The sequence below is a fragment of the Megalobrama amblycephala genome, linkage group LG20, assembly GCF_018812025.1.
Source record: "Megalobrama amblycephala isolate DHTTF-2021 linkage group LG20, ASM1881202v1, whole genome shotgun sequence".
Classification (NCBI taxonomy): Eukaryota; Metazoa; Chordata; class Actinopteri; order Cypriniformes; family Xenocyprididae; genus Megalobrama; species Megalobrama amblycephala.
This window is the reverse complement of record NC_063063.1, coordinates 29070838-29097756: the sequence shown is the minus strand read 5'-3', so window position 1 is coordinate 29097756 and position 26919 is coordinate 29070838. Positions and strand designations below refer to the sequence as shown.

At 40.8% G+C, this 26919-nt stretch overlaps 1 protein-coding gene across 15 annotated transcripts in view; it reads left to right on the top strand.

The window, feature by feature from the left end:
* Nucleotides 1-772: 772 nt before the first annotated feature.
* The window catches only part of ebf3a (EBF transcription factor 3a), a 105631-nt gene continuing 79484 nt past the window's right edge, over nt 773-26919 (top strand). For all 15 annotated transcript variants that reach the window (XM_048170322.1, XM_048170316.1, XM_048170314.1 and 12 more), the window contains exons 1-6: nt 773-1506; nt 1754-1910; nt 2243-2306; nt 2563-2618; nt 5079-5152; nt 6625-6693. In XM_048170322.1, the coding sequence (XP_048026279.1) occupies nt 1373-1506; nt 1754-1910; nt 2243-2306; nt 2563-2618; nt 5079-5152; nt 6625-6693 (554 nt within the window). In that variant the 5' untranslated portion in view covers nt 773-1372. The remainder of the gene's footprint in view (nt 1507-1753; nt 1911-2242; nt 2307-2562; nt 2619-5078; nt 5153-6624; nt 6694-26919) is intronic.

Genomic DNA, 26919 nt, shown 5'->3' with positions numbered 1-26919 from the left:
TACGAAATGAAAGAAAAAATGACCCTTATTGTTCTGATAAATGATTATATTTTTATTACAAAAGACATCCTACTTCTTGCGCATAGAAGGAGAGGGTGGACGCAATGTTTCCCCCGAGTCCTTTCACAGTTTCAGATGTAATTCTGCAATAATTTACAAAATTAAGCGCGTGTACGCGCTAGGACTAGGAGTTTGACATCGCCTCGGTTCGCTCCGCGCGCGCAAACTGTGCGTGTTTGATTCAAGCAGTCAATGTTGCCATAATTTAAGACGCGCTTTACGCCATTATGCAGATGCCCAGGGTGTTTATCATAAGGAGCATCTAGTCTTAAAATGCCAGTGCACCCTCCCGACTTAAGAGTAATCAAATTTTGTCAATTTGGCACTGTCACTGTGATGATGGCCCGGTAAGGATTTTTATTCTGGAAACTGGAAACACTTTCAGCGGATGGGTGGCCGGTGCTCTTTTTTGCACTCTATAAACTTGCATGGCAGTTTCTCAGAATATATAGTTTCTATAATTCGCGGGCTTTCATTATCATTCATTTTTGTTCCTCTCTGATGATTACTTGACATGATGTTCACTGGAAAAGCTGTAGCAGCAGTGACTCTAGTCTTGTATGTACTCACGGTCCAAGCTTAAAGCCCAGCGACAGGAAGCGTCAACCCTCTCCATGTATGGGCAAAGCCACGCCTACGTGCGCGTCATCCTCTGACAGCGTGGATCCCGTGGGTCTGGAGTTTTTGGCTCCCGGGAAAGGTTCCAGTCCTGGGGGATAGAGGGTTGAGTTTTGTATGCTTCCATCCATTCTGCAAAGACGCGCTAAAGGCCCCTCATCATCCTCTCCCGTGTCCGGGAACACCTCCACGGTGATCATTTACGCGTTTATTTGTCTTTTGGAGCCAGAAGTGGTGGATTCAGCAGTGTCCCGAAGCCTTTTTTGATGCTGTTGTTATAGGATGCCACCAAGCTAAGAGCATCATCACCATCATCATCATCCTCATCAACAACAACAACAACAAGCAGAGAAAGTTGCGAGAAATGTTTAACTGAATTAAAACAAGTCTAATATCCCTGATATTTGCGCGACTTGTTTCGCTTCTTCCACGGGAGGATCTCCATCTATCCAAACAAGCTGCTGGAGAGGCTTGAGAATCTTTACGCACTGAGTCGTTCATGTGGTGCCAACGCAGGACGGACTGAAGAAGGAGTCGGGACTGCTTTTTTCTTCTTCTTCTTCTTCTCTTTTCGACAAATCCCAAACAAACTCTTACTGCTATCCGAAGGGGCTTCTCGGAGAAACGACGCGCCCTCGCTCACACTCTCATTTCATCTCTTTGGCTGGAAGTGGGTTGCACGCGAACTGTTTTAATGTTTGGGATTCAGGAAAATATACCGAGAGGGGGGACCACTATGAAAGAGGAACCGCTGGGCAGTGGCATGAATCCGGTCCGATCGTGGATGCACACGGCTGGGGTGGTGGATGCGAACACGGCCGCCCAGAGGTACGTTTGCCAAATCATCCGATTTTTAATGCATTTCTCAGATCGACCCCTAAATCCCCAATATGCCATGTATCAATTACACTCTCCCCATGCACCTCTTCGCCGCTTTCCCCTGTTCATTACATCATATTACAGTTTAAGTGACAAATCAAGAATTCTCCCATGTTTTCATTCTATCTACATCTATCTATATCTCCAGTGTACGCCTGTTGTTTTAACCCACACTGGTGTCTTGTTTTCCCCGCAGTGGAGTTGGGCTGGCACGGGCGCATTATGAGAAACAACCGCCATCCAACCTCAGAAAATCCAATTTTTTCCACTTCGTCCTGGCGCTTTATGACAGACAGGGACAGCCAGTGGAGATCGAAAGGACAGCTTTTGTGGACTTTGTGGAAAAGGAGAAAGTAAGCGCCACTCTGGAATACAGCTCTGAATTTTCACCTTAAAACTTCCACAGCTAGATCTTTGGAAACACGTGCGCCATAAAACACTTTTGATGGATATATCACATGCAGAGAAAAACAAAACAAAAAAAAATACATATGCATTATACACATTATTGCCAGGAATTATTATCTTCTAAAATAGAAGATACTATTGAAATAGTTGCTGGATAAATATGTTTCGCCCTTACATGCATACAGACAAAAATGCATGCGTTTCATAAATATACAAAAATTAAATTCTCAACAACCCAATAATGCCAATCTGACCCCAAACAAATGCTTATTTTCAGGAACCAAACAGTGAAAAAACTAACAATGGGATACATTACAAACTACAACTATTGTACAGCAACGGTAAGTGTAAATTTCTCTATTCAGCAGGGATAGATTTACAAGTGTTTTATTCACTCAATGGAGCCGTATTGACTTACATTTACTTTCCTAAAAATGTAGTTCAGTTTATTCCACAAATGTAATTCTAGTAGACGGCAAACCTTCTCTATTAGTGAATTTCAAGAATACTTTTTTTTTTTTTTTTCCGAGGAAACTTTGTATAGTTTTTTTTCACCAGACTTTTTCCACATTGAAAAACAAAAATAATTTCCCACAGGCGTCAGAACAGAACAGGATCTTTATGTTCGGTTAATCGATTCCATGACAAAACAGGTAAGAACTTTTCTTTTCTCTTGCGTGTGTCTGTGTATTTATATTTATAATCTGTGTGTGTGTGTGTGTGTGTGTGTGTACGTTTCTGTTGCACGTGCTTTACATTAGGCTACATTGTTTCCATAATACATCTTCTTCTTTATATGTATTATTTATCGGAGATGCAGTGCATTTTATTCTTATTGTTCGTTATATTTACGTGTACTAGGGTACTATGGACACTCTAATGTAAAGTCGTGGCTCATTTTGGGTTGCTCTGATTAATGGGGGGAGGTTATTTAGCGGATTTAATTTAATATGAATCACATTACCACGTTTTTCTTCTCGTGTAGCTGCTTGATAATTCATTGCGAATTAATGAAATAGTGTAGGGCATAAATGTGTTTACATTTAAATTTATAAAAAAAATAAAATAATATATACGTTTAAATTACGCATTTAAAATCAAAAATATTTTCTGAGGATAAAGTCAAAAATAACCTAAAGTGGTAATGATTTCTTTATAATTTACTCCCTTTATAAAGTCTCGCCCTCGCATATATTAGTCAAAACCCATATTTGTGTATTGCGCTCAATTAGGTTGTATTTTTATTAAATCAATTTTTTTTTATCTGAGACAATATATAGCTCATATGCGTGTACTTTTGAGGCACACAAATTATAAAGCATACATTATTTTAATGATTCTATAAAATAAAAAATAAAAATAAAAATGCACCTTTTTATTTGGCAGTGCAATATCTATTAATTGCCATTCAGTTACTAAATGTTCGTGTGTCATTTATATCGCACTGTCGCGCGTGAAAACTCACTTTTGTCGTGCTGTAATCAGATATGGTTAAAGGCATAAAAATAAAGCTCCAGGCGTGAGACAGACACTTGAGTTCATATTGTGCTCTGATGTTCTCTGAAATCACTCTCAGCTCATTTCCATTGTCCATTTCAGCCTCTCATAGTAAAGAACAGGGCGGATCTTTAGCTTGATTTTGAGGCTCTTGTTATCTGTAGTTTATCCATCGTTTGGCATCACAGGAGAGAAAATATGAAGGTTTTATCTGAGGCGCCTCTGAATGGAGCTGAACATGATCAAAGAGTCAATGGCGCTGAACAGCCACTTTATGGTTTTCCGTATATTTTCAGTGAGAGGCAGGGAGAAAAAATAAGGATGCATCAAATAATGTCTGATGAATTCAATCCAGTGCTCGTTTTGTCATTTGCAATTTCTAGGCGTTTTGAATTGTATATTTGTTAGGCGTCTTAAAAAATAATAATGATAATAATAATAATAATAAAATTCATTAACAGAGTTAACGTCAAACCAACGCTTGATTCAGCATACACTTGACAAATTAAATTTCAGAAATGCCCTAATTGCGACTATCCTTTATTATAAGTTCTCATATATATTTTAAATTAAATTTATTTTTGCACTGTGCTTATTTACGCACATTATGCTTGCATTTTTTTTTTTTTTTTTTTTTTTTTTAAATTTCCAGTTTAATGTGTAAATATAGGCCTGCAGCAGTGCTTGGATTTTCATACACTTATATGTACCAACAATACTGTTGGTGTATACATATATAAATTATTATTATTATTATTATTTTACAATGATGTACTGTGCAAGAGCGCACTCCAACGCGCCCCACGGATCCCACGGAAGGACGCGTTGGAGTGCGCTCTTGCACAGTACATCATAACGGGAGCAGGGCAAACAGGGAGGGAGGGAGAGAGAGAGAAAGAGAGAGTGAGACAGAACGCGCAAAAAGCAGCAAGGCCCGTGCGCACCTACAGCTCCAAACGCCATCTGTTAAAGCCAATGCTCAAAAATTACTCAAGCGTACCCCCCGACACCGCTTTTTATCTAAAGAAAAATCATTGTTAGCGGCTCAAAATAAACAACAGATTGCCCATTAGCACTCTACCCCTAAATATCTGCAGATTATAACCGCGTTGATGTGTACGGTTATGGGTATTATTTACCGCGGCCATCTGCGTCGGAGAAGCGACAACTATGTGATTTCTATTATCATTCCCCAAATAAATAGCGCAAAGATCTAAACAGAAGCATATGCGACTCTTCATTTCTAAAGTGATATGCATGTGGTATAATTTGTCATCGCAATGACCGGCCAAGTGTTGATATTCATTTCAAACATCATATTTATTTATGCAAATTAATAACACAAAGGTTATCTCCATCTAGAATGTGGGCATGTGTGTTGGTTTACAGATAAAACATTGTTTAACAATGTATGTTGGCTAAATGGATTTTATTTACGCACCTTCTCTTGTAGATTTTTAATTGATGAACCTGAACTTTGTGCCATAAATCCACGTTGTATTATTTTAGGTCCAAATTCACTTTGTTTTTGATGGAGAAGCGAAGTTTTATGTTTAATATTTTGACTGTTATATTTGAATTCTCTTGCTTAAAATGTCTGTTACTTTTATTTCAAGGCTATTATTTATGAAGGACAAGACAAAAACCCAGAAATGTGCCGAGTTCTTCTCACGCACGAAATTATGTGCAGGTAAGAAAACGCCTTTTAAACATTTTCAGATGATGATAAACTATTACATTTGACTGCATAATTGTGTTTTATCAGCCATAATGTCTTGTCATGTTTTCATAAATGCGTAAAGCACATGATGTAGGCCTATCCAGGCCTCCGAGCATCAGCCTTACAGAAAATCAATGAATCCCTGAATAGATCTGCCTGGATACGCTGAAAAGAATCCAAATGTTCAGAATTGTCAGGCGGCTTATGCGTAATGATTTACGGTTCGCTCTGCGAGTTTCAGAAGTTCTATTTCAAAAGCGCAAATTTGACTGAATCATTTGGTGACATCGGACTTATGAATGATCTCACTGGACTTTTATTACTATAGAGGGTGAATTGAAATTCACGCACACACTAATGGACGCGCGCGCGCGCGTGTGTGTGTGTACTTGGCCTTTTGGAAGGAGGCTTTTCATCCTCAGCAATTTAGCCGTGCGCCACTTTGTCTGTTCTGATTTTTACGCACACGCCACAGAGAAATCATGCGGTTATTTTAAAAGTAAAAATGACATTAAACAAGAGAAGAAGAGAACCCGACACGTATGGAAGCAAGCACTCAATTTTCCAGCAAAATCGGAAAACCGTGCTCAAAGGTCACGCCATATCCTTCTGCGCTCAAGATAATAACAAACTTTCAAGAGTTTACGGAGCCGCGTTTAACGATAAGTTCCTCGCATGCATCGCACTCTGTTATTTGCGTCAAACAGCGCAGATGCGTTTCCGAGTCCCAAGCAGAGGTCCATACACATACCTTAATCACTTTAGCTGTCAGCTTTAAGGAGCTTTACGTGTTTTCCATAGCATATGGTGTTAATTTAGCTCACTTAGACATGTAACCATTATACAAGTGGGCTTCTTTAAATTCAAGAGGCATAACATTTTTTTTTTTCCTCAGTAATTTCAACATTAATTAAAGAAAGCATAATGGAAGCATCTTCAGGGCCTCAAAATGGAGGCATTGGCACATTGTAGGAGACTGATGGAGGCTTTTTGAGCTGGTAATTAATAAGTGCCCCACAGAAATCCTGGTTGAAGGTGGCATCTTGCATCCTCTCCAGACACAACAGCTTGACAATTAGAGGTAAACAAAAGCTGGGGCTGAGAGAGAGCTTTCCCCCCTCCCAGCCTCCTGGCACCCCCTCTCCTCCTCTCAGCACTAAGACAAACACCAAAAACATGCTGTTTTCCCTCCTTCAGCCACAGCGCCGGGCTCCGTGTTTACCCGCCGCCCGCATCTGCGAGAACCGCAGCCACCAACACCATCAGGCTCAGCCAGAACCTACGCCAAACACCTCGGCGGTTAGCTAGAAAAAGAGCGTGTCAGATGAATAAATCTAAACACACGGTGCTCGAGGACGAAAGACACATGCAAGCTGTTTGCTGATTCTCTCATATCTCATCTCATGTCTCGTCTTCTCTCTCTCTGTGTTCTTCTCCCCAAGTCGGTGTTGTGACAAAAAAAGCTGCGGAAACAGGAACGAAACGCCCTCAGACCCCGTGATCATCGACAGGTAAGACTCTATCTGCTTCCTGCCTTCCGTGTGCGAGCGTAGGGCGCTGCGGCCCAGCGTCCTGGCCTGGGTTTGCCCTGTGTTGTTGTGCGGCGTGCCGCGCAGGTGTGTTGACGTGGAAACCCGGGGGTGTCTTTAGGGACCGTGTAATTGCTGGTGAGTTGTCAGGGAAGCTCTTTCCTCAAGACTTGCGAGCAGTTCGCCACATCTAGAGAGCGTTTGGTTTTTAACTCACAACTCTTTCATCCTAATTTGTGAACAACAGCTCTGCTCATCTTCTCTGTAAACAGTGCGCTGCCTCTCGCTGGCTTTGTGGCACGACTGCGTCTGCGTCTGTGAGCGTGCATGTTTGAGGCAAAAAAGGTGTCTTTACGTTGCGCTCTGTAGTGCTGCCGGTGGGAAATGAGTAATGTTTCTGGGCTGGCTGTTGGCGGTTGCATGTTGATCACATTAGGGAAAGCGTGTTCAAACACAACGGCTCCCGCCGAGTGGGTAATTGACGTTCTTTTTTTTCTTTTTTTTTTGCAGCTTATGTTTCTCTTTGTGAGTCTGGCTCAAGGTTACACTTACTCGGCGAGACTTACACTTCTTCCTTTTTGTCCAATTATCCCTGTAGTGGCAGCACATATGTGGATTACGGCAGGGCAGGTCTTGGACTCGCGGTTGAAACGGTAAATGTGACAGGGAGCGCTGGCTGCTCGAGTCTGGGCCTCTTGGAGATTAGTGAGCTAGAACAAGCCTACCTTGCTCTATAAAGCCAGGAGTCTCTCTGTTTCCATCTGCTGTAAAGAGCCATGAATAACCAGCAAGTGCTGCCAGCAGCAAGAGTGTCTCTCTCTCTCTCTTGTTTTCTTGCCTTAGGTGTTGCAAAGTTATCTCACGATCACAAACTTGTCTGTCCACTGAGTGAGAAATTAGATTGGAGGTTGAGATGATGGGTAAAGCCGGGAACGAAATATGCGCCACCAGTGGATAGCAATGCTAATGTTTGACTTGCTGAAATAGCTGTTTGCTTAGCGGGGAATGTTTGGTATCTGACAGAGGGAACATCTCTCTTATTAGTAATCAAATAGCAGTGACCAGTTGCCGCTGTCAGTCACCATGCATGAAGTGTGTGAAGCGTCGGAAAAAAGGACTCATGCGCTGTGTGTAGAAGTTATGGCTGTGCTTGCGTGTTTGGAGGTCTGAGCATTTCCCGCTCTCACGTCATGTGGTTGTAATGTGGAAACCCTGCAGTACTACACAATAATGTGAGTCATTTGGTTAATGTGAGGATTTTTTGGAGCAGACGTAAATTTGTTTTGTTTTCACATAGTTTATTCATAATCAATATTTGATTTAATTGATAATCCATGGCTCTGCTTCCTACATAGGCAGCATCCAAACTACTTGCTGAATGCAGAAATTTGAATCACATTTGATTACTTTAGAGTATTAATATTGCTAAGCTAATTCTGCATTACTCCAATAAGCATAAAAATGCACAGCACATGTAAATATTACGTAAAACAGTTCATTTTCATTTATAATTTTTAATTAATTTTAAAGGGTTAGTTCACCAAAAGATGAAAATTCTGTCCTTAATTACTCACCCTCATGTCGTTCCAAACTCGTAAGACTTTTGTTCATCTTCAGAACACAAATTGGGATATTTTTAATGAAATCTGAGCGATTTTTTTTGTCCCTCCATTGACAGTTTATGCAACTACCACTTTGACACTTCAAAAAGTTCATAAAGAGATCGTAAAACTAATCCATATGACCTGACACAATCGCTATATATGATGAACAGATTTAATTTAGGCTTTTATTCACATCAACAAACATAAACAGAAGCTCAACCGAACCTGCTTGATGTGCGAGAACAAACCTCATTGGTTTTTGCGGAAGCTCAAACGTGATGCGTAACATGAGAATGAACCTCATTGGTTCTCGCAGGTCAAGCAAACATGCTTGAGCTTCTGTTTACCACAACTGATGTGCGAGTTAGCTTTGAATAAAAGACTAAATTAAATCTGTTCAGCATATAAAGCGATCGTGTCGCTTCATAAAATTTGGACTAAACAACTCCATTCATTTTGTATTACAATCTTTTTATAAATTTTTTGAAGCGTAAAAATGGTAGTTGCATAGCTGTCAATGGAGGGACAGAAATCACACAGATTTCATTAAAAATATATTCATTTGTGTTCTGAAGATGAATGAAAGTCTTACGAGTTTAGAACGACATGAGGGTGAGTAAATGATCATTTTTGGCTGAACTAAAGTGTATTTATTTATTTATTGCATTCTGGGATTTACTTGTCCGTAAATAAGCAATGCTGCCTTACAATTTGCCCAAAATGTGGTATCTTAGTAGGTAGCATAAATGCTAAAGCATAATGAGCACAATGATGTGTGTCTGTGATCCCCTAATATGTTGCCAGTGTAGGCAGCCCATTAGGTTTTCCAACAGAGCCTGCATTTAACCATTTTTGGAGGGGAACATGAGTTCCTTACATTTTCTTTTGTAAACACTCTCAAAGAGTGTGAATCAATCTCAGTAACCTCGGTTATCTTTGCATTAAATGATTAGCTTGTTTAAACAGACGTGCTGAAGAGCTCTGACAGTGTGCGAACAGTAATTAGTTACAGGACAGACATTCATGCACTCACTGTAACTCAACCGCAAGAGAAAGAAAAGCTAGTGGGGTGGGGAGGGAAAAAAAAAAAAAAAGAGAGGAGTCCCGGCGAGGAGGAGGAGGAGGAGGATTTGTTTTGGTTTTCTGAACAGAAGATAAAACACATATCACTTCCTCTTAGCAGATCCTGAATGGAGTCTCAGGCAGTCAGAGTCGATTCTCCCAACTGTGGCTTATACAATGTATTTACCTTTAAAGAAAAACATGAACACTTTACAACAGATATTTACCGCATTGACTCTTCCCATAAATTGCTCGGCTTTGTGTGGTGGCTAAATAGAGGTGGATGGATCGGATGTCTTGGCGCTTTGTGCTTCAATCTGGTGAACAATATGTGTAACACTAGTAAAAGAGGAAAAGGAGAACAGCGCAAAGAAGGTCTGATACTCGGCAAAAAGGAGGGATATTGTGGTAGGTTGAAACGGTGGATAAAAAAGCTCACATTTTGATTGTGAGACGTCTGAAAGACTCGAGAGGATCATTTTCATAGAGGGGCGATCCGTTCTGTCAGATCACAAAAGCAGATGTACTTCATTAGCCGACTGCATTGTCTGCATATCACAACTGTGAACAGATGATTTTATCCAACGCTCGGAGAACAAGGCGGCCGGGAGAGCCCGGAACACACGGAAACACGAACCTCAAATGACTGAAGCGTTCAGGCAGGTGGGGTGTATGATATAAAGCTAATTTGTAATCACAAAACCAATCCTGTGGGGTAATGTCTTGTTAGGTCCGTCTTTTTTCTTGTCTCTGAGGAAAAAGGGGAACGTTACAGTACACGGGGGAGTTTTATGCATAGCTAAGATATGTGCATGATCATTTGCATGCACAAGAAGTAGATCCAAAGTGCAGACAAGAAAGGGTCGATTGCATTACAATCAAAACATTTAACTGGGTTGGACCGGGGATAGACGGACAGACAGATAGAGGGAGAGAATGTTCTGCTAAACATGGCTATGGTGACCAGAAGATCTGGTGATCCATTATCAATAACGTTTTCAGCCACATTCTCCCAGATGGCACATGGGCCAGGCATACTGCTCGTTGGCACGGTCTTGGACAATAACTGGCACCCGCTCGCTTCTGGCATTTTCAATGGAGTTTAGGAGACTTATCATTCCAAATGTGTCCTATTTTCCTGTAGTCAAGCCAGACATCTGTTTATACTATTTCTCTTGGACTTTGGTGCAGCTTTAGGTTCTTCGCAAGGAGAAGGGAAAAAAAAAAAAACGAGAAAAACTTGGTTGTATTTCACAGCTGTTACAAAATTTCAACCTCAACGGCTCTTTAAATATTTCACAACCCGACCCTGCTTCGCCCATAGATTATTCATCTGTATTTTTGAAAGATAGATTGGGCCTCAGAAATGAGGAGTCCTTCGGCTAGATCCCGAACTCTTGTAGGTGATGTCTTGAGCACACATGTCAAGAGCGAGGCGTTGGATCATTTACCGCCCCCGTATCGGTCCAAGAACTAATAATACCTCTCTGACTCGAGAGCGATCGGGGTTTTCCTAGCCAACCGATCTCCCTTTCACTTCCTGTCAGAAAGGTCAAGACATGCTGACCTCTGACAGCCAACCCCCTCCCTCAACTGAATAATTCATGAGATTGACTTTTTTTTTTTTGTCAGACACAGTTGTGTAGCAGGACGGTTTATGTAGCTCATTTCTTTGAGGCTTTTGCACCTGTTCAGGCTGCATGATATTTGGGTCCCGATGCTGATTTAGCTAAACACTCATTAATTTTTTCATACCTTTCCAGAAGGGATTGCGCTTGGTTATTAGACGCTAGGTCTTCCTGGAGCCATATGCTGGGTAAAAATTTGTGTACGTACTCCGCCTGTTGCAGGTTTTTTAATCTTGAAAAACCAACACAGATCGTTCCTCAGTTTTTTTTTTTTTTTGCCCTTTTGTTTGTATCTTCTCCGACCAGGCTACTTAAAAAGACCTCCTCCCTCTCATCCACACACAGGCCTTCTCTCGGAGCTGAGCAAATGCCAGCATTTAGAAGGTCAGAGCTTTTGTTGGAAAAGCGCTATGTAAATTAGCACCAGCAAAAGGGACATTAAACAAAATTCAATTCATTGTCTCCCTTAATGTCATTTACATTTTTGGCTCGGGCCCGTCCTGTCGAGGAGAATTTTGGAGATGATTTTAATTACATATCAGCGCTGGAACAGAGGGCTGTCTGGAGCGAGACGCATTTGGATCACCTGTAAAGAGAGGTTTATTTACCAATGCACTTGAATGGCAGGTTTTCACAGGCGCGTGCGTGCCGTAATTAAGCCCGTGTTAAGTGTTAATTCCTCAGCCTGTCTTTTTCCTCCACCGAAAGGCCTGTTTCACACACCTTGCACCTTTAGTTCTTGTCTTTCAGCTTTGAGTCCTTTTGTATTCTTCTAAACGTAGACAAAATTCACTTTGATCAGATTTAATGCACCAATCTGAGCCCTCATTTTGCAAATGTACAAAAAAGATACCTTTAGGGGTATTAGGGATACCATTTAGTATCTTACTTACCACTAAAGCGTTTATAGTAGTACCTTAAGGGAATATATGACTACTCAAAGTTACTAAAATGCACCTTCTAGAAGTGGATAAGGTTGAAAGATGTCTTTTAAAGGTACTGTCCTAGCGACAACCTGTTGTTCCCCTAAAGGTACAATTTTTACATGTTTTTCTGACAGTGTCCAAATTGTTGTCCACTCAAATGCTTTCTAGACTGAGAATGTCCCTGCCTCTAATATTGTGTGACTCTGACTGGCAATAGCAAGCAGCAAATCATGCTGACGTAAACGAAAGGCTATTTAAATAAAAGGATGATGTCTCTGATATGTCTGATAATAATAGGAAATAAAATGGGCCAAACAGGCCTATGACTGAGCGGTGCGGTAGAGGGCACTTGAACTGTTGCTTTTGCCTCCAGCCACGAGAGTAATATTTTTATTTATTTATATCTTACCTTGTCCAGGTGACATTCAACAGACCGTGTGTGTGTATGAATGTTTTATTTGAAAAGTCCTTGTATCTACAATAGAGCCACAGCAGTCTTGGAGGATGTGCATGCACGTATATGTGTGTTTATGTTCACAGAGTCACACGTGTGAGAGGAGGAGAGCGCCGGAGCTCCATTAGACCTGATTAATGAGGTTGCAGACAGCAGATATATCTCTGGCCAGGTAACAGCCTCACTGCTGCAGGTACACAGGTGTGCACCGCAACTCCTTATTTATGAGACAGTCAGCAAACCCTCTGCTAACATCAGAGAGAGAGAGAGAGAGAGAGAGAGAGAGAGAGAGAGAGAGAATGTGCTTTTTCCTTCAATGAGCAAGTCCAGCAGTGGCCAAAATGAAAGTACAGCGTAGATCTCCACTACGAGAAGAAAAATGACTAAAAAAGTGTTCACACAGGACTATAGTAAGATGTCTGCATGTGTAATGCTTTGGTGTAGGTTGTCTAAAAGGTTTCTTGCACAGGTTTTTAGAGCATAATTGCTGGTTAGGTTCTGTCTCTTTGCTCTTTCCTATTGAAATGTATGTGTGTGGGGTGTTAGTTAAAGGTGCAGTGTCATTTCTGCACCACTAGAGGCAGCAAAGTGAATTGGAAAAATAATAACTGTTTTCAGACAAGTTTTAAAGACCGCCCCTGTCTGCTATGGGTGGGAAAATCCATCCCAAGGTCATGCTATTTGCTGATCCAGTGTTTTTATATCTGGCCTAGTCAGAAAAACCTACTGCAATTAAATTCGGAGCTGCTATAGTGGCACGTCTGCCTGTTGTTGTTGTTGTTATTATTATTATTATTATTATTATTTAAATATTAATCCATGTTGCATTAATAAATTGAGGGTTTTCTTTACAAAAAAATAGAAAGAAAAAAGGCAAGTGTTTTCTAGTATGCAAATGATTTGTCATTAGCATACTTAAGGTTCTCCTTATGCTGGCTTGTTTGAAATGTAGACCAAAAATCTTTTGTAATTATTTGTTAATTGCTCTTTTGTCTCTCCTCGACATAATGATATACAAAAATGCCTTTGCGTGCAGCGCGGATGACACTGTCACCTTGAAACTCTTCAGAACCGACTACGCTTCTAAACTCCTCTGTTATGAACTAGTGACTTCCGTCTCACTAGAGGGATCAAGAGAGAGAGGGAGAGCGAGGGAGAACAGCTGGCTCTTTCTAACTGTGAATAACTGACAGTTGTCTGTAAGAGGTTTTAATGAAGATTGCCACCTTTTATGCGAGGAACTGAAGGGATGCCAGATCTACAGGAGGGGAGAAGCAGAGAGCTTAACCTGCCCTTGGCAGCTAGCACTCAGCTCGCACTCACACAGAAAATGAGAAACAGCCTCTGCGGTCAAAAAGCCAAACCTTAGCGCTGCCACACATTGCTCACACGTAGAAGTGGGTCAAGGCCTAGCAGATGTCCGACAGCACACAACTCCAGAACAGGCTTCTCCACAACAATGTCCTCTACGGACAGAGGTAAACACTTTCGAATCTTAAAAATAATCGTTGCTCCTTGTGTGCTTTTAAAAATAAGGTCCACAACAATTTTTGCTGCCTGATTACAATAGGAAAATAAGTTATTTTGATTTTCACATTTACATTTTTTTAAACATTTGTCAGACGCTTTTATCCAAAGGGACATATTCATTCGATAAAAATAAGGGGATAAAAACCATGCAAAGAACCATTAAGGAACCTTGATTTTTAAAAGTGCCATAAGCATTTTTTTTTTTTTTTTTGCTCTTCTACCTGAGAGATATCACCAATCAGAAAAGCTCTCTGACTATGACATCATTTTGTGCATTCAGGATTGCTGGTTCAAATTGTTTTGAGCAGCTTTTTGTCTTGACTTTTGTGACTTTTCATTTTTAAATCATCAAGGTTTAGGAGTTTAGACTAGAGCAGGGACATTAATGGTCTTGATTTAGCCGCTACAAGCTAATGGTACTTGGCAATGTGTGCATTTCCTTTTTTTTTTGTGCCATGTGGGTCTGTGTGTGAGGAGGGAAGGGGGAAATGGCTCTAGCATGTGTAGACAGGAGGGAACCCCGCACTGTGTTGTTGTAAGACGTGTTGCATGGGCCCTGCGACCGGAAGACGCTGGCTCCGAGGAGTCTATAGTGAGAGACAAAATCCATGCACACTCTTAGTGGTGAGAAAGCTGCATTGGGGCAAAAGTAGAAGAGAACTGTGAAAATGATAGTTTTACTACAACAACTTGCATCATAGTGTGTGTGTGTGTGTGTGTGTGTGTGTGTGTCTGGTGGAGAAACTGAGAGTCTAATCAGGACTCTGTGGAGGGGACATATGTGCTTTAAAAAGCCCCTTTTATTTGATTGAACGCACAAAGCAACGACACTCCCCTTTTGTTGGGCTATATGAAAACCCCCGCTGAGTGTGTCAACACGCACACACACATGCATACACACGCATGGATTCACATGCGACAAATATTCACTTGCATAAAGCACGATTATCGACAGACACCTACAAATGTGATTCCACACACGCATGCAGACGAGCACAAAAACTCACCCCGGGCAGTTGGAGAGGGTGTGCTGTCACACAATAGCTCGGCGCGGGTGCACGTTCCTTTTGAATAACAACCGGGAAAATTGAATCAGTTGTGGTTTAGGAAGGACTGACTGGAATGCATGTCCGAAGTTCATGACGCTTCCCTCTGTGAATGCGGGCAATGTGTCCCGTTTCCACAGCACAACCTGTTTTGCTCAAACTTCACACCATGAAAGGATTCAAAACAGATCTGCTTTATGTGCACGTAGCTAACAATGCTTTAAATTGAATGTTTATTATTATTTTGACTACTTCTGCAGTTGTTTCTAGTTCTTGGGCGCTGCGGTGCAGCAGAATGTTTTCGTGCTAAATTAAATTGACGTGTTTGGTTTCCTTTCGGCCACATTGTCTATTTTACATGTGCGTGTTTATGGAGCGTCCTGTTTGAATCTGTCAACACTATGTCAGTGTGTGTGTGTGTGTGTGTGTGTGTGTGTGTGTTTTTAGGCTGTAAAAGCATGATAACTTGCTTTTGGTTTGCGGTAGATGTTGGCTTGATCCGTACAGTTCTCTTTTCATTTTCGCGAATACACACCCACAACATTTGTTTGCCATTAGGAGCAGTTTGTAAATCAGATCAGGGTGTTGAGTGCGCGCCGTCTCTCTTGGAAGAAATATCCGTTCCTTGTCCCTCCGATCTCTCTCTTTTCAAAAAATCACAAAGCTCCCATGTCTTTTCTCTTTTTAAACCACCCCCTCCCAGCCACCCACCCAACCTCCATTCCCATTTTTCCGAATGTGGCAATCTGTCGTGTGACACTGCTGAGATTAGGTTAGGAAACAGTGTGAGGATTGTATTGGACATGGTGCTGGTCGCGCCAATTTGAGGTCGCAGGACAGCGATCTGGACATTGGGCACGCGCCATCAGCATCTCTCCGCGAGAGGCACTGGGCCTTGGCCGTCGCCCGTCCCATGGGCTTCCGGGAGGGGCCGTCGGCTCTGAAACCTTCAAAAAAACTGCAGCAAATAACTATCATTTATTAAAGCTGACAAGTTATCTCTAAATATAGGCCCCTCTGTCAAAAGATTATCGGCCAATGGCCCATTCTGCTGAAAACGTAATCTTGTTTTTCGAATCTCACATGAACGTTCGAGGGTAGATTGCGCTCGCTCGCACTGGAGGGGATGTGGGACGTATATCTCTGCATGCGCTTGTCTTTTACTGCCCTTTGTGAGGTTCGATACGATGTTGAATTACATTTTAGGTTAGCAGACGAGAAACACTCAAGCCCAGAAGTCAGCAGAGAGTGGTTTAGTTGAGAGGTTAGGCCGCGTTTCACGCACTGGCTCAAGGCTATTTATCATTATAAGTGAGTCTCTGCTTAAGTTTCCCAAACCCTCATTATAATCATTCCCAGCAATTACAGCGTCCAGAACCCCGTCTGCCATCCAGCACACATCATCAGCTGTTTACTCTGCTCAAAGCTGCCGCTAATTTACATTGTTTTAAATATGGGGTGCGATGCTGATTGATTGTTGTTGCTGTGAGTCAACTTGATAGAATATCATTAGCCGTGCTAAATATTTGTTTAACTCTTAAATTGTTTGCATGCACAAAACGAGGCCGTTAGGCTGCACCATCGTACATTTTAATGCTAGATAAATCAAACTTTGAGATAAATCTTAGTTTCTGTCTTATTGCTGACAGATGCCGCGAGCATTTTTAATTTGCATGTTCATTAGAATGTCATTATGAAGACTCTCGCTCCATTCCTTTAGACGGCACTGTACTTTATTTTGCTAGTAAAAACCATTGCATTCGTTGAAGTACTTTACCGTGGTATGCATGCAACATCAGGCCTCGCTCACTCTGTGTAAAACACTTGTGTTTCCAAGGCAGTCGCTGCATAATTATCCTCTCGTGAAGAATGCACAATGGCGCCAGGATGATGAATCGATGGCAGATTGGACGTGTGGTTTAACTGTCATGTCCCTCAGATAAGGGGCTGCTCGGGGATTGCTCATTCTCACTGCTAGCCTGCTAGCTTGCCAGTTTATTAGCGCAAATCCCAAATGTTTAGTAAACTCATTAGGCCCTATCTAATGCTAATTTATCATCATAGATGGACCACAAGAGGAGCGGGACATCGGGGCGGCCGGGCCAGGGCTTTGACCGCTGGCTGATCAATCAGTGCTATAGGGGCTAGCATGTTTCATTAGATCCGCTAGACTCGGATGAGTTTTATGGATTTCGCTCCTGAAAGTGGGATTTCAGAGGGCTTAGCAAAAGTGTGGTGGCTGACAACACTTATCTACAGGAATACATGGCGGGCCTTTCGTCAGAGAGCTTGCTATTTCAATGGCCGCAGATAGATAAGGCAGCTTTTTGAAGATGGGGAGCAACATTTAGGATGAGAAAAGAGTATTATGGATACTGTTATACACCTCAAAGAGTTGTAGAAAAAGGCAGCTGAAGGGCTGGTTGAGTTTTTTCTTCTGTCTATAATAACTGCTGCCCTCTTTGTAGCACAAGATCTCTGATCTGTGTGAATCAGGTGGACTAATTCAGATATTATGTGATCCTTATGATCTTCTGGTCGGGAAGCGTACTGAACTTAAGAACTTCATCGATCTGTCCAGTCTCTCTGAATCAATCATTTAAGAAGAGACAAAAAAGGAGCCGTTCTTGCAGGTTCCCACTCCGTCAGAGCTGAGAAATAGGATTTTCTTGTCTTTTTTTGTGTGCTAGTCTTTAGCAACAGCGTATATCTCTTTCTCTCGTACAAATGAAACGAAATAATAAATAAATAAATAAAAAAACGTAGGTGGTGAATAAACCTGCCCAGACTGCGATAATAAAATATGACAGGCGTTTCCTAGTGCTGGGAAAGGAGTGTTGTAATTCACCTGACTTATGTTCTCCTGTCTGATTTAGCTTCAGATTAAAACCCACTGCTTGGCCAACCAATTGAAATCAGATCCAGTCACAGCTTGCCTGTATTGATCCCTATTTAACATCAAGGCTGGGAATGGATTGGTATTGATTAACTATAAAACCGCTGGCTGGCTTGTCCAGAGACCTGCTCAATATGCTGAATGAAAAAGTATCGTACCTCTGCCCTTCAGTGCACGAGAAATGGAACAGTAGCACATGTAAAACAACAGAAGAGCTTGGCCTAGGAGTTGGCAGGCATGGCGGTCCGTTCCCTTTTAGTTTCCTTGTATGTGATGCAATGATATTTGACATTTTTGCTCTGATATTTAACCCAAAATGGTCCTAAGGGCTGGTCCAAATCATGTTTTGAAAGAGAAATGTCAAGGGTTATTAATTGCTTTTCTATTGCACTCCCTCTTTCTCTACCATTAAAAAGCAGTAAAGGCCCTAAAATATAAAAGCCGACCACAGACGTCATTTTTGGGCCTCTTGTCTGTGTGTGTGCGTGTGTACAAAGCTCAGCACCAAACCCAATGACTACATAGGTATAGTATGTCATGAACATTTGTGTATAATAATAATAATAGTAATATCATTTCCAGATAAGCCCACGATGAGTAATATACACCTGCATTCAATGACAGACTTATGCTCGCACTTAATCGTCCACCCTGATTTGGGACCAGCTCATCCAGGCTGGATCTCCCCTCTCCCTAAATCTCCATGTCGAGAGCCAGAGGAGGCTGTGCATCTGTAAGAAATTACCCTCAATCTCCCACATCCAGGAGTTTACACTTCTGTAATGACAGAGGAAACCATTGGCCTCAGTAGGGTGCAGATTTTAAGGGATGTCTTTAAAAATGCCATTCTTCTGCCAGACCTACAGGATTACTAAGTGGAACGGCCCCAACACACACACTGGCTCTGCGTCCACCTCGCATACTGATGCAAGAACATCGTGTGCTGTATATTAGCCAAATTTTTGTTTATACTTTACATTGGCTTGTTCAAGCTCAATGGTTCGGCTTTGTTATGAGAAAAATCATAGTGATCAATTGTTTTTTCAGAACAAAATATCATTCTTGGCACAAAGTGCACTGATTACTGGCTGTAAATAATGTGGTGTTGTGCGATGATTTTTGCTAGCCAAGTCTGTTATTAGCATTTTGCAATGATCTTTGACCCCAAAACATTTGGAATGTAACACAAAACATGTTTTGAAAGAAACAAGTCTTAGGTTATTACTGTTTATTTTTGTATTATTGTAGTATTTATTTTGTCACAAATTATGCCAAAACTGAAATTATAATTATAATTATAATTATATATATATATATATATATATATATATATATATATATATATATATATTTCAAAGTTACTGTAACAGGACTGAAATAACATATTAGGCTTTGAGTTAGCAACAATAAATATCTGACACTCTTACAATGAATGAGACAGCCACACACACACAATCTGGAGTCTATTTGTCTCTGATAGGGCAAATCCAATTTGATTCCTTAAGTGTTGATTAAAGTGGTGGGCTGAAACAGGCTGTCCCTCATTGAGTGTTTGTTGATTATTTACCTTCCAGCTGGACATAATGAAGAGCAGCCAATCAGAGCGTCGCTCTGCCCTCCAGCGTCGAGTCTCTTGTTTGGTCTACTGTATTGGTTTGCTTTCTTAGCCAGCAGCTAAACCAAACTAATCACCACTTGGGTGGGTAGAACTGAAGGACAAATGACACTTGGTTGGTGTTCGAATCCTCCAGGCGTAAACTTCCTTGTCCAAAGTGTGAGACCAGGGGGAGAAAAGGGAAAGAAAATCGTTCTCAGGGAGGGTGGGTGGCAAAAGCACTTCAGATATTCACATGTGTGTAATGTGAGAGTGTCACAGAGCCTTTAGCTCTTTTGTGAGGGGTTTAGATGGAGATCATTGAGTAAAGACGAGGATGCTTGTGCTGAGAAGCAAGAATTGGCCCATTCACGTCTGGTGCCTTGTATATCGTTTACGTTACAAAAAAAAATCAAAGTTTTAGCTGCCAAAATGACAAGTATTGATTGAGTAAGTCTGGAACTTTATATCTGTTTGGGCTTCATTGGATCTTCCTGGTTTCGAGTAATATCTCAAAGCGTGCCTTAAGATGCTGAAAGAACGGGTAGACACTCGGTAATCAGAGCCAGCTGCGATGGATGCCTCTGTCTCTGTTTCTCCATCTGCCCAACTCGATGGGCAGAGTATGCTTTCGAAATGTGTGCCGTGCCAGAAAAAACAACAATGTAGATTTGGCCAGTTTTATCCACACATCACCACAAAAGCACAGTCAGGTATGATATGCTCCATTCATATTCCTACAGAATATCTATGATTTACACCACCGTTCAAAAGAATGAAGAAGACGAAAAAATCCCACCAAATTTTGGCCAAATCGAATTTCTAGATTGCTACTGTGAGTTTCCCAATTGGAAGACCTAATTCAGATGTCATACTTATACATTTCCAGTTTTAAGATGTTAACCTTGACATGTTGAATGGAACACGGCATAATTAGGCTTACAATGTACAAACACTTTTGGAATAAGAGATTTATGGTTTTTAATACCGTAATGATCCCAACAGAGTACGCGTTTGAAATGTGCGCCGTGCCAGCAAAAGAAACAATGTAAACAGATTTGGCCAGTTTTATCCACACATCACCACAAAAGCACAGTCAGGTGTGATATGTTCCATTCATATTCCTAGTTTCCCAATTGGAAGACCTAATTCAGATGTCATACTTATACATTTCCAGTTTTAAGATGTTAACCTTGACATGTTGGAAGGAACACAGCATAATTAGGCTTATCAAGAGATTCTTGGTTTTTAATACCGTAATGATCCCAACAGGCGATTTGAAATTGTTATGCTAGGGATAGCTATGAGAATGTCACGGATCTGTGTGTGTTGACAAGACGTTGCTAAGCAGAAACGGGGGGAAGCGGAGGGAGAGGAAGTCCTGGGCAAGTTTTCCCGTGAGTCGAGGCTTTAATTGGCCTGTGGGAGGTAGAGAGAGAGAGGGAAAGAGGGAAAGGCAGTGAAAGAAAGACTTGGACATTATCTCCTCAAAGTGTCTGGCCTCGTGGGTCACCGCCTTAACTTCCTTCTGTTAAAGTGGCCAACCCTGACAACCTGACACAATCCAGACAGCTCCTCAACACACACACACACACACACACTCACGTCCCTCAACAGGTTAGCTTTACGACCCCTCTAACTAGGCTTAATGGCAGACCACTTCACCCTCTCTCCCGTTGAGCCGAACGCTTTAATTGCTCGGAAAACAAGTCAGGCTCTCATAGTTCTTCCGATCCTGCCGTCACCAGGCCGGTGTCCATTCGTTTGACGGAAGGACAATGAACACATTGACTTGCACTTTTACACCTCACGGACTCTCCTGGGATTGATAATGACGCTTAGCTAAAACAACCGCGGCCCCAGTCCAAATTTTGTGGTCTCGCCATTAACCCCGGCAGTCCGAAACGGTTTATTAGCTTCATGCTGTAGCAACGGTGAGGGAAAACCAAGGCTATATTCGTTTTCCTGCATGTTAGCAATTCCCCGATTTTCAAGCACACGTCTTGGAAGAGTTTTCCAAGTGACGCGTGTTTGTACAGGGGTTTCACCGGCGAGCAGCGGTATTGCATCAGTTACACGTGTCGATGTGGTAATTAAACCGTACACACAGTCAGACGGTGCTCGCACACACACTCTCTCTCGCTCACAGCCGGCGCTGTTGTTAAATATCATCTCTTTAAACATACAGAAAATAATAATGTTAGGCCAAGACTGGGTAATTTGTTTCACGAAGGAAGTTATTAGCTTGATATCCAAACCCTGAATAAGGTCACACGTCACATCCATTTAAAGGTGAGCGTGTAAGCGTGTTAACCTGTTGGGGGCAACACAGTTTTTTCACATTTTCTCTCACGCAGACAGCAAATTAGTATGAGGCACCTCGTGGCGGCTGCGCTGACTGAAATGATTGTAACAAAGGCTCATTTTGAAGAGGTCAGGCTCCCTCTGCAATGATTTGTTGTTCATGAATCTACTTTGTGCCAATTTGTGTGTGCATGTGCAATCAGATGCGACTCGGGGGCGAGTTCCATCATCTTCACTTTGCTCGCTCGTACCGGGAGTGTGTGTTTGTGTGCATGCGTACGCGTGCATGTGTGTGTGTTCCTCCACAATTTGACCACCGAGCCTCAGTCGGATTCCCGTCGAATGAGATTTTAATCACCTTCTGCTATCTCGACAACAACCGGGCCGCCGGTCCAGCTCAAGCTTCCTATATTTATGATAATTTTTGTTGTTTTTCTTTCCTTCTGTCTCTCTCTCTCTCTCTCTCTCTCTCTCTCTCTCCCCTCTCTCTCTCTCTTTTCTTTTATTGAAATCACTGTTGACTGAAGGATGTAATCCTGATTAGCGGTGGCTGTGTGTCCATTGAAGGGTGAAAGGCATCAGAACCATGTTGGTTCACAGGCACCGAGTGAAATTGAAAAGGGGAGATGGTCTGAAATGCTTCATGGATTCGTCACTCCAGATAGACACCCGGATATCAACCCCGCCAAACCAATTCCTGCTCTGTTATTAGAGGACACAAGCACTACCTCGAATTAAGCAGTGTACACGGTGCGAGCATGTGCTTACGTAGCAAACACAATCATATAGGTTTGAACAGCGTACGGAATTAAGGGGACTTTTTTTTCAGTTTACACAAGCAATCAACCAATTTATCTTCCAAACTGATTAACCGGACGATATTTGACATTTTAAGATTAACTGTTTGCCACTGGAAGTGCTTGTGCTCATTTTCAATCACTGGCAGTGTATAATAAACTGCTTTCAATAGCAAAAATTCTTTGGTAATGATTACAATTTTGAGCTAATATAATCCGCTTGAGTGTGTAAGCATTGAAGCTGTATTTGACCAATATGTGGCAATTTTGGGATTGTGGCATTTGGCCGATAAATTATTTAAATTTTGCAAGATCTAAAATTGACAATGGTTTTTCAATCAATGGTCATGGATACACTTATTATATTTCTATTTAAATACAAATATTTAAATAATTAGATTTGAGATTTTATTGTGGTAGCAATCGTAATTGGTCTAAATTTGGACATTTTTTTAGATTATCGTATCAGCCACTAACGATTAATGAAGTATAAAAAAAAAAACATTTTCTGTTTTCAGGAGATTTGAAAAATTGGTGAATATTGAGATTTTAAATAATGGTTTGCAATTTTAGTGTGCTAGCATTCGTAAATTGACAAAATTTGGCTGTTTTGAGATTATAATTTCATCGGATCATTGATTAATCAATTAATAGTTATGATTTTCTGATTTTAAAACATTTCCAAAGTATAACAAACATTTTCTCTTTTCCAGAGATTTAAAAAAAATCGGTGAATATTGAGATTTTAAATAATAGTTTGAGATTTTAGTGTGCTAGCATTCGTAATTGAACAAAATTTGGCCGTTTTGAGATTATAATTTTATTTTATAACGATTATAGTGAAGATTTTTCCGATTTTAAAACATTTACAAAGTATAACAAACATTTTCTGTTTTCCAGCGATTTGAAAAATTGGTGAATATTGAGATTTTTAATAATGGTTTAAGATTTTGGTAATTGGACAAAATTTGGTCGTTTTGAGATTATAATTTCATCTAATAATGATTAATCAATTTATAGTTACGATTTTTCCAATTTTAAAACATTTCCAAAGTATAACAAACATTTTCTGTTTTTCAGCGATTAAAAAAATTGGTGAATATTGAGATTTTAAATAATGGTTTAAGATTTTGGTGTGCTAGCATTCGTAATTGGACAAAATTTGGCCATTTCGAGATTATAATTTCATCTAACAACGATTAATCAATTTATAGTTACGATTTTTCCAATTTTAAAACATTTCCAAAGTACAAAAACATTTTCTGTTTTCAGGAGTCTGAAAAAACATGGTGAATATAGAAGTTTAAATAATTGTTTGCGGTGTTCTAGCATTCCTAATTGGACAAAATGTGGACATTTTGCAATTATCGATTAATTGAAGAAGTTTAAATTCAAACATTTCCATAGTATAAAAAAATGTCTTATATTCATAAGACTGCTATGCTCTCTTCATACTCCAATCAGTCTGAAAGGATCTCATCATTTTTTTTGTTGTTTCAATTGAAATCATATACAGTCTGTTTATAAAATAAATGTTGTTTATTTTTTTTATTTTTTTTGTGCATTTCATAAATAAATTTTAGACATCACCAACGATTACTGATAAAACCATTTTGTTGAACCACACGTTTTAGGCACTGAAATTATGAAAGAAAGGAGGGCAAAACAAATGTGATGTTGTTTCAGGATGTGCAGTGCCGCCCCGCAGTGCTGCTGCTGTTGAAGCCCCAGTGTTTGACTGGAGAAAAACGAGATGGCCACAGGCTGACGGAGGGCTGATGTCTAAGCAGAGAGCAGACAGGCAGCTCGCGGGGGTGACGGGGCGGGAGAGAGGGGTCGAGGTTTAGTCCTCCACCAGCGCTGAGAGAAAGTGAAAGGGGAAGAGAGGGGGAGGGCAGGGCAATCTATCATTAGTGACCGAATCAGACAGGGTAGCGGCCTGTGAGAAGCTTAAGAGATTCTCCCTTCCCAACACACACACATTTGAGGGTGAAGAGGAGGAGGAGGGAAACGAGAGTATAAGGAGCACACAAACTCACTCAAAACCTGAACAAATGGGCCACTGCTGTCCATAGAGTGTAACATCGCTGATTTAACCATAAAAGTGTGAGGGAATTAATCTGAAAAATACATTTCGTAAGAGGATTCCGTAAGGATTCCCTTATAGCAAACGTTCATTCATACATAAATCACTGGCTGAATGTATCCCATAATTCATGTGGTATAAATTGAGAGAGGAAGGAGGAGTTACAGCTCGTCATATTTGTTTTGCTTGAACAGGCCTGCTACATCCGTATTGATCCCATCGCTAATGATGCATGTTATTAAACATGATCGCTCATAGAAAATTTTGCCAGCGAGCTGACGTCCCTATTAAAGATCCGTATAAACAATCTTCGGCATGCAAATTAAAAAGCGACGGCTTACACGCAACACTCTCACACACACACACCTTCTGCATTCAAATTAAATTACTTTATTCTAATATCACGTCTTGACTGACACCTGCAACACTCATAAATGTTAATGACTGTGTTTTGTTGTCTTTATATTGCTTTTTTTTCACCTGCTTGTTAGCAAGAGGAGTCAGCGCTTTTCAGATCCCGTCCTAACAAGTTCTTTCTAATCAGCCTCAGAATCTCACGTTGTCAGAGAAACGAAAGATTGTACGGCAAAATAAACCTTAAGACGACTGTTCTGCCTCTCGGAATCGAGGAACAAATGCGAGTGCACAAAGACGTGCATATCTTACGACGATCTCTACGTTACTTTGCAGTGTCAATTTATGAATCAACGCTCTTGTGTTTTTATCATTATTTACCAGGACGGGGCCTGTATTTGTAGTCAAGGGAAGTAAACTTCATCAGAAGCGAGTCACTCCGAGCAGCTCTCGCAGAGTAAAATGCAAGACGCATTGAATTCTTTCCTTTGGGGCTTGAGGGAATTCAAAAAAGAAAGCACAACAACTCAACCCTGCTCCAGTGCATCCGCGAACAAGAACGAGAAGTTTTTGAAAAATCGGCAACGTATTCAAATATTGATAGTCGTGCTTGTCAGGAAAAGGGGCCTTGAAATTTCCACCGAGCTCTTGTTGTCAGAAAAAGTGTCAGATAATTCATAAATGCAGTTCAGAGTCCGCAGGGAGGAACATGGTAGCGTGGATGCAAAAAAAAAGAAGAGAAAACAGCCCTGTTTTTTCCATCATGTCTGGCAAATGTTCAGTTTGGGCTTGTTGCATTTCCCCACGTCTCTGCCGGTCTCTTTCTCTTGCGGTTTGCGAGCATGTTAAAGTGTTTTTGGGTTGGATGTGACTATTTGTTGTTTCTGATTTCTAGTTTCCCCCTCTCAGCTTTCCGTTTCAAGGGCCAATGAGAGCGCAGCTGTTTTATTAGCCCGAGACATCAGCACCACTTATACATGTGGCCTGCATTAGTAACCCTGAGACTCTTTCTCACACACATACACGCTAGAAAGAGCTGTGAGTGACAGTTGTAATGACGTGACTGTCTCTCATGTAGTGGCAGTCATAAGAGGCGTTTAAATATGCTTAGAGCCTCATCAAACTTGACTTCAGTCCTGTATGCCAAGCAGCACAAAATGCCAGAGAAACAAATCAACACATTTCCAATGAAACACACCTCACATTTGGCGCCTGCACACATATTTCTGAGGAAATGTGTGTGCAAATATTTGCAGCTTGAGAATGTATGTGATTTATCTGTTTATAGTCGCTTCATTTTTTTCCCATCTGCAATTAGAATCAAAATGGTTGCTCTTTTGTACCTTTAAATGTTTTTCTTTTGACACTTTTAAGGTGGAAAACGGCACAAATTATATCTCATTAGTGTCTCGATTGTTTCTCCTAGACATAAATGAGATTAAATGGGGTGAAATTGGAATCTAGGAATTGGAAAAATAGCTAGTATTCTTGTAGGTTTCAGAAGATGTGCCCCAATCTGTGCTCACATTGTCTCAGAAATCAAAAAGTCAGATATCATAAATGAACGCAACTTTTCTCACCAAATTCTACCATGAGACCAAATAACCCCTGCAGTGCTTTTCACATTTATCTCATTTGTGTCTTTCTTTAATTAGGAATTAAACATCTGAGACAAAGGTGCACTGTAAACCCGAATAAGTTGGCAAAACTCAAAAAAAATTAATCAGTTGCCTCAAAATTTTTAAGTTAAGAAATTCAATGGTTAAGTAAGCAGAACTGGCAGATTTTTATTTTGTACTCATACATTTTAATCGTTCTTAACTTGGAATGCTTGAGTACACTAATTCATACATTAAACTTAAAAGTTTAATGTAACCTCAATGTGAACATTTTTATTAGTGTAAACCTAGCTAGCTATAACAAGCTA